At 42.1% G+C, this 8,722-nt stretch overlaps 1 protein-coding gene across 1 annotated transcript; it reads left to right on the forward strand.

The window, feature by feature from the left end:
- Positions 1–7,588: 7,588 nt before the first annotated feature.
- On the forward strand, positions 7,589–8,515 carry LOC119366692 (cytochrome P450 71D7-like). The gene has a single exon (XM_037632446.1). The coding sequence runs from the start codon at positions 7,589–7,591 to the stop codon at positions 8,513–8,515; it is 927 nt and encodes a 308-aa protein (XP_037488343.1).
- The last annotated feature ends 207 nt before the right edge of the window (positions 8,516–8,722 follow it).

Below are 8,722 nucleotides of genomic sequence, written 5' to 3' on the forward strand. Positions count from 1 at the left end.
TATATATATATATATATATATATATATATATATATATATATATATAGTATATAGAACGAGTCTTGTCTTAGATGAGCAAATTCCTTCAAACAGATAAAAATAAAGATACAGACACGAGAAAATTCCCTAAAAAAATAAAAACTGACACGAGCAAATGGGAAGAAGTTACTGCATACACACATGGAAAGTGCCTGGCTACCTTTACGTGGCCGGCGTAATTTCTGGGAGCGCTGGGACTAAATCGTTTGTGCAGTACATACCATACCATACCATAGAGAGAGTCAGAGAGGGAATCCATCGCGCGTGTGCGTCAATCTGGCGACAAGGAAGGAAATTAAAGGAATAATTACTGCATGCAGCTAGCGTTTTCCACGGCTGGATGAATACACCTCTTTCCTTCCTTCCTTCCTTCCATCAAGAGAGCCTCCCTTGATTCCCTCGTCTTCCTCCTTGAAACTAGGCACCCCATTAATTCTATCCTCTTCCCAAACCGACGCATCCGTCCGTTCATCCCATCGCTGCCTACGCTCCCCTCTCCTCTCCTCTCCTCTACTCTATAAATGGACGCCCCCTTGATCTCGACCAGCCCCGCCCCGCCCCACACCTTCCACCTCCTTCCCTCTCCTCAATCTCCACGTTGTAGATGGCAACGGTGGATCTAAGCAGCGTCATGTACATCCACCGGCAGCTCATGGTTGTGCCATGCCCACGCCGATGCATTGTCCGGCTAGCACCACGCTGCCGCGCAAGAGATGCGGAGCGAGTTAAGACCAGTCGACATGCCCGGTGCAGCTGTGCGTGGTGGCCCTTAGACCGATCATGGTTTGTCGGCCATTACCGTGCCTGCCGCCTAGCACTCGTTGATCCGCCTTATATGTAAGAGCATGCATGCTGTTTCTTGATCTAATATTTCTTCTTCTTTTTGATAGAAATCTTGCCACGCCAACTGATAGTTGTTTCTTGATCTAATCTTGTTTTCTTCTTCTTCATAGAAATCTTGCCACACCAACTGATGGCTTCTCTTTTGTTGGAGAAAAAAATGATGTCGTCACATATATAGTTCTTGGTTTCATCTTGTGCTTGTTTTCTGAATCATTTTAAGAGTGCGGTTAGTTTATGCTCATCTTTTTTACCATATTTTCAGTTGAGTGTCCTTGTTCATCTTTATGTGCAAAACATAAATATTGATTCTCACTAGTTTTTTTTTCACTTTTGGTATCATTGACATAAGCCAAATGATGAGAAAAACAAGAAGTGGATGTATATGTTATTTTTCACCTGTAATTTTATTTGTTTTTTCACACGTCCTTAAGGGTGACAACACTATCATGATGCAACCACACTAGTTTTTTGTACAAGGTTCAAGTAGATAACAGTTCTGCTACAAGCACTAGTTAGATGATAGAAAACATACCGGTTAATCATATCCTAGTGCTCATAATCACCAAATTTGAGAACATGATTTATAGAATAGAACCCTCAGCATCGCCTATGGGTGCTTTAAGTATACTGTTTTTTTAACATGATAGCGTAAAAAGCCGATTTTCTTGATGTGGGACTTTTTGAATTGAAGTTTGAGATACCTTGAGCCTAAAATGGAAAATTCTTCCATTGTTGGTTGCCACTGTCTAGGGCATTGTTGACTTTTTTTTATTTCTAGTTGATCTGATCCCTCTATCCTTGTTGCTAGCATGCACTTCTATTTGATTCTTGTACATGCTATTCAACATGAAACCAGTGTGGATTATTTCTTTCCACTTACTTAAAACTGTGTTGCGTCTAGACGGTGATAACCAAATATTTTAAAAAGAATCAGAATTTTGCATGACCTTCTTTTTGTATGTTCATCTTCTATCAGCCATTAGAACCTCATTTCTTGTGATTAAAAAATAATGGCCATATTGAACTCGTATTGTTGAACTCATATTGTGTTCTTGTCGGCGCTCCTACACTTGCTCTAAATAGCCTGTAGTTGTAAAGCTTGCTTGATTAATGGTATTTTAAGCCAAGAGTTGTCTTGTCCATTTTTTAATTAGTCATATTGATCTCATATTCTTTTCATGTCAGTGCTCTAACACTTGCTCTAAATAGCTTGTAGCCGTGAAGTCTATTTGGCTTTAATAATATCCCTATCTTTCTGGTGGCAATTGGTGCTTTGGGTTTTACATTTTTTTTCCTTTGATGTCCACATAGGAGAGTAAGAATGCTTGTTGGATGGCTAGTAGGAGGCATGACTTCTTTTGTTTGTTGAGCTTCTACTCGCCATTATAATTCTAGCTTTTGGAGTTGATGAAATTCCGTTATGTTGCAGTTCCGGAGTGGCATGTGTCCTTTATTGTCTGGATGGGGATTGAGGTACATCGTCAGTTACGTCTGTTGGATTATCCTTTTAATTTCATTATTTTTCATTTTCAAAACATTGTGGATGGGGTTTGTAATAATGCATGGGAATGATTTTTGTTGCTGGAATCCCGTCTCGGTTTTACACTATTTTCAGTTTGGTTACTTGTCGCTAGCACCACCGTGGTCGTTGTGGGGTCCTTCGTGTTCGGCATTTCGGTATGTAAATTGACCTATTCAAAGGGAATATGAGAATGCTTCCATTTATATATGTATCAAGTGTTGTGTTATTATTGTAGAACATTAAATATTTATTGTTTTTTAAGGGTAAATATTTATTGGTGGAGAACTTAAGATCGATCCTCTTTTTCTAGACAACAAGCACGCGATATGATTTGAGAGAGAGAGAGAGAGAGAGAGAGAGAGAGAGAGAGAGAGAGAGAGAGAGACCTGCCGCCATAGCCGGCGATGTCCTGCATCGGCGTGCCTGGCCTGGTGGCGAACGCGAGGTCGTTGGTCTTCATCACCTGCGCCACCGCCTCGGCGCTGGAGACTACCACGGCGTCGACCTCGCCTAGCTTCAGGTGCATCATTGGCCCATATCGGCGACACAGCTGCGTGATTTGCCGGTGTGGGACGAGGCTAACGACGTGGTGGAGGCTGCCGATTATCGGGAGTGTCCATGGCCCTGGCGGCAGCTGGTGCTTGTGTGGCTTGTTCTTGGCGCCGGCGCCGGCGAGCTTGAGAAGCCAAAGGGCAAGCGGCGTGCCTAGTGCAATGAAACACAAGCTGAGCCACCCCTCCATGGCAGGCAGCTTTGCAAGTGCAGTGGTAGTGGTACTGATAACTTACATGTCTGGACTCTGCAGGTATATATAAATGTAAAAATTAAGTGAGTATACAGTATGAAAGTTTGGGCCGTTTTCTCTTGTCTGGCTACGAATATTGCAAATTGGTTAGTACAAAAGGCATTACACGCAGAACCAATAGCGGAACCTGGATGCTCCTACATATTCTACGAAGATGTTTATCGGTTAAACCGCATAACAACATACATTGTTCCCTTTGAAATCGGTATGTTACTTGCCCGAGATTCGATCGTCGGTATCTCAATACCTAGTTCAATCTCGTTACCGGGAAGTCTCTTTACTCGTTCCGTAATACATCATCCCGCAACAAACTCATTAGTTACAATGCTTGCAAGGCTTATAGTGATGTGCATTACCGAGATGGCCCAGAGATACCTCTCCGACAATCGGAGTGACAAAACCTAGTCTCGAAATACACCAACCCAACAAGTACAAGAGCACCTTTATAATCACCAAGATACGTTGTGACGTTTGGTAGCACACAAACTGTTCCTCCGGTAAAAGGGAGTTGCATAATCTCATAGTTATAGGAACATGTATAAGTCATGAAGAAAGCAATAGTAGAATACTAAAACGATCAAGTGCTAAGCTAACGGAATGGGTCAAGTCAAACACATCATTCTCCTAATGATGTGATCCCGTTAATCAAATAACAACTCATGTTTATGGTTAGGAAACATAACCATCTTTGATCAATGAGCTAGTCAAATAGAGGTTTACTAGTGACTCTCCTATTCAAAATTTTAATATGCCAGGGTGTTTGGAAGCAAACACAAATTGACAAATTATCATGAATGTGGTATCGATAAAATTCAGTTTGTAAGAACCTTTTGAAAATCCAAATTTTGATGCTCCATGTTATTTTATAGGGAACAAACTGCCTAAGATTTTGGGACAAAAATTAGATCAAAGAGCGGTGCAGATATAGGCTATAGAGAGAGATGGGGTGCAGAAGCAAGGCTACTGTGTGAATATAGTGTACATGTTAGACTGAGAAAATATTTTTCAAAATAGTCACTTACCAAACCACCATCTAATGTTGACAACAAGTAAGCATCTGCACCACCTATCTCAATGCCTTCATGCATTTATCTATTTGTAAGGACAAAACATGGATTGGATCATATGTTTTGCAAAGTGACATTCTAGCAAATCTGCAATCAGTATATACATATAAGTAAGAAATCAATGAAATTAACACTTATAAAACAGAGGAATAATGGTAGACAGATAGGAACACATTTTAACATCTCGTACAAGCCTGTTGATTTATAAAGGATGATTAGTCGAGTATGTGTTGTTCCAAAAAATTATATTGTGTAGAGTGACATTTTTTTACAGAAGAAATGGACAATATACGCCCGCCTACTCCTCCCTGGGGATCTACCGGGCCCACCAGATGCTCTTGCGCTGGCTGGTAAGCACATACCTGCTCTCACTGATCATCCACACACTCTTCCTCTGCACCCATATCATCGACACGAGCATGTTGCGTTGAGTGTTATCTTTCTTCGGTTTGATCTCCTGCACAGGGAAAGAATACCACAACTGATCAGTGTACACCAGGCCAGCATTCTAAAAACAAAATGAAATGTGTTTTGACAAAAAGGAACTTATCCAACAACTCCAGTGCATGCTGGCATACATACCGTGAGCTTTTGAAGTGATGCTTATATGAAGCCACCTCCCTCCTCCGTCCCCAATTTTGCCATGAGGCCAATGATTAATCAAGCCGCCTCACTGTAATCAGAAGAAGTACTTTCAGTTGCAAGAGAAGAAGTATCTACAGCATAGGAAAGGAAGAAATCAAACTTTATCAAAATAATAACATGGAAGGCGACAAACAAAAGATATGGTTAAAAGCCAAATATGTCCAAGTAGGCAGCTGTGTCCTCTATGAAAAAACAAGTCAGACCTGGATATGTCCAATTTTAATATATCTCAGAGCCAAACAAACAAAATAAAACATCCATTTTTCCTTGTTACTGTCAATGCTGCATATTCGTACATTCTCCACTATCATGTAGGATCACTAATACGTAACACATGAGAGACGATGATCCTCGAATCCGATCTGATCACCAACTGTAAAAATAAATGAGCAGATAAGCATCGCAATCATGCAATAATCCATCAAACTTTAATTAGTACTCCCTCTGTTCCTAAATATAAGTCTTTGTAGAGATTTCACTATAAACCACATACGGATGTATATAGATGCATTTTAGAGTGCGGGTTCACTCATTTTGCTCCGTATGCAGTCCATAGTGGAATCTCTACAAAGACTTATATTTAGGAACGGAGGGAGTACGTAGGAGACATGTGGTCACCACAATCTGAGCATATACATGCGCGGATAAGTTATAAAAAGTATCTTGTTATGTTAAATCAAGGAAACCAGAAAGAAACATTTCTGGATGAGGTAATAAAGAATAGTTGAATGATGCAACATGGTGCACAACTACGTGTTTACATGGGAAAAATGAATAGATGGAAATGTATTCAGAATACAATAAGTTCAAGCCTGTGTATTAAAAGGGAACTCATATGCTCCTCGTGAGCATTGCTAGGGAATGTTTCAATGGATTTATGAAGAACTTTATCGTTTCTAAAAAAATACAAGCTTAGTTTGGAAAAACAAATATCAAAATTACCATTTAAAAGAATGCAAGCTTGTATTTTTTCCAAAAAGGGGGGACTCCCCGGCCTCTGCATAATTTTGATATAAATAAGCAAATAGGTTCAACAAGGTCTTATGGTCTGTAATGAAAGTAAAGAAAAGCTCACAAAGAGCCATAGAAAAATTACGACACTAGCCAAAAGACGCCACAACCGGCTGGCAAAAGAAAGATAGGTAAACTAATTGCCTATACTATTACATGACCGCCATCCAAACCGGTTGAAAATATCCCGTGCTACCATCTCCCACCGGATAGATCCAGTAACCAAATGCTCTCCGGCCTCCGTCGGAGTGAGTAGCGACCACATACGGATCAATGCAGTGGCTCGGAAGATAACCTGCAAAAAATGAATATTTGTTGTTCTGTTAAAAACCAAATCATTTCTGCAGTTCCAGACTGCCCATAATAAAGTACATACTCCTACGCGGATGTGTCTCGCTGTTTCGGACTCTATCCCGTTAAGCCACGTTCCAAATAACATGCTGATAGAACTCGGAGGAGTAATATTATAGGCAATGTGGACCATCCCTCATAGAACCTTGGCCAACGGGCAATCAAGAAAAAGGTGTTTGATGGTTTCATCCTGATCACAGAAACTACACCTAGTAGGTCATGTCCAATTTTGCTTTACCAAATTGTCCTTGGTTAAATAACTCTTTTATGTACAAACCACATAAACACTTTAATTTTCAGAGGAACTTTGACTGCCCAAGCATATTTGGAACTAGGAAGAGAGCTTGAATTAATAACATCAAGATACATTGATTTAACGGTAAACTCTCCAGACCTAGTAAGCCAAATGTGGTGAAGTTTGGACATTTTAGGAGCTGCCTGCAAAAAACAATCAGGCATGTGAGCAAGTTTGATGTTCTGCATTGTTCGGAGGTCATTTTGTCTTTTTTGACATGGCTCATCGAATGTCCAAACTTCACCAAATTTAGCACGGGCATTACGAACTCAAGCATCTTGCACAAAAGAATTCGGAAGCTATGTGGTGAAGCTTCTGGCAATATTGTTCTGGTTTATAGCACTATGGGTCTGGTTTGGTTTGTGATTGCATCTTCCTTCAAAAAGCATACAAGTTGTTTTTTCCGCCGGACGTATCTTTTAATACTAAAACATACATGCTCTTTTTCTGGCGGCTATGTGGCGAAGCTTCCAGCAGATAAGGTTTCTCTTTTCTGGCTGCTAGCTGAGTATGAAAGATTGCAAATTGGTCTCCCTGGGTTAGTGCAAAAGTCATTAGAAGCATCGAACTCCACTTTCTCCATTTCAAAGTAATTGAAGTTATTGTGTTTTCCCTTGTTAAATTTCTCTGTAGAAAAATTCATGAGCTAATACATACAACACGACCAAAGTACATTTGATGATGATAGTAAATTATGCCTGATAGCAAACCTAGGAATTTATATAATTTAGAGCGAAGAAAGAGGTCTAGTACTGTACACTATTTTTGTCTTCAGCAATCTAGCCGCCAATAATTTAAATTTTGTCATACTATCTCTAAATTTTGTCATCAACAATCTAGCCGCCACCAATTTAGTTCTGTACACCAATAAATCTCGACTTGTATATAGTTGCATACACTAGGAAGTTCATGAGTCAGCAGGTCCAGAGTTTTAACAGAACTTGTAGGTGGTCACATAAATATACCGGGTCTCACTCCAAGCTGCACTTGCGAACAGCTTGTATCCTGCCATGGAGGGCTGGTTAAGTTTGTGTTTCATAGCTCTATGCACGCTTGTGGCCCTCTGGTTTCGCAAGCTCTCTGGGGGCAAGAGAAAGCCACAGCTGCCTCCTGGGCCATGGACTCTTCCCTTCATCGAAAGCCTCCACCACGTCGCCAGCGTGCTCCCGCACCGCAAGATGATGGAGATGTGTCGCCGGCATGGGCCGCTGATGCACCTTATGCTCGGCGAGGTCCCAACGGTGATCGTCTCCAGCGCCGAGGCGGCGGCGCTGGTGATGAAGACCAACGACCTTGCCTTTGCTGGCCGGCCTCGCAGCGCGACGCTGGACATCTTCGGCTGCGGCGGGAGGGGCATCGTCTTCGCCCCCTACGGTGACCCATGGCGCCAGATGCGCAAGGTCTGCACCATGGAGCTCCTGAGCTCCAAGCAGGTGAGGCGTATGGACGGTATCAGGCCAGACCAGGTGGGCAGCCTTCTCCATTATGTCGCAGACGTGGCATCCATGGGTGCCGTCGTCAACGTCAGCGAGAAGATGATGGCGCTCAGCAACGACGTGGTGTCGCGGGCGGTGTTTGGCGGCAAGTTCCCGCAGCAGGAGGAGTACCTCCGGGAGCTGGATGAGGCGTTCGTGCTGCTAGGTGGTTTCTGCCTCGTCGACCTCTTCCCGTCATCGCGGCTGGTGCGGTGGCTGTGCAAGGGAGAGCGCCACATGAGGAGGAGCTATGGCCACATCCAACGTATCAACGCCGACGTCATCGAGGGGCATAAGGCGGCGCGAGCTGCCACACAGGACGGTGCCTCCAGCACCGACGATGATGACTTGCTGGACGTGCTACTCAGGCTCCAGGAGAAGGACGCGTTCACATTCCCTATGACCACGGAGAGTATAGGTGCCGTCTTATTTGTGAGTAATTTTCTTTATGCTTCTTATTAATCTACCGATGTGATATCATATCTGCAAAGTTTTAATGCAAAAAAAGCTAGCTTCATCATTTCATAAATCTGTTAGTCTCAACTTGTTTCATAGATTTATAAACGTAAATTGTTGTGTCTGAAATTGATTATTTGTTGCGTACTACTACATATGCAGAAACAATATATAAACATGCATACCACAACAATATTTTTCAGGACATATTTG

Source organism: Triticum dicoccoides, chromosome 2B (genome assembly GCF_002162155.2).
Source record: "Triticum dicoccoides isolate Atlit2015 ecotype Zavitan chromosome 2B, WEW_v2.0, whole genome shotgun sequence".
Classification (NCBI taxonomy): Eukaryota; Viridiplantae; Streptophyta; class Magnoliopsida; order Poales; family Poaceae; genus Triticum; species Triticum dicoccoides.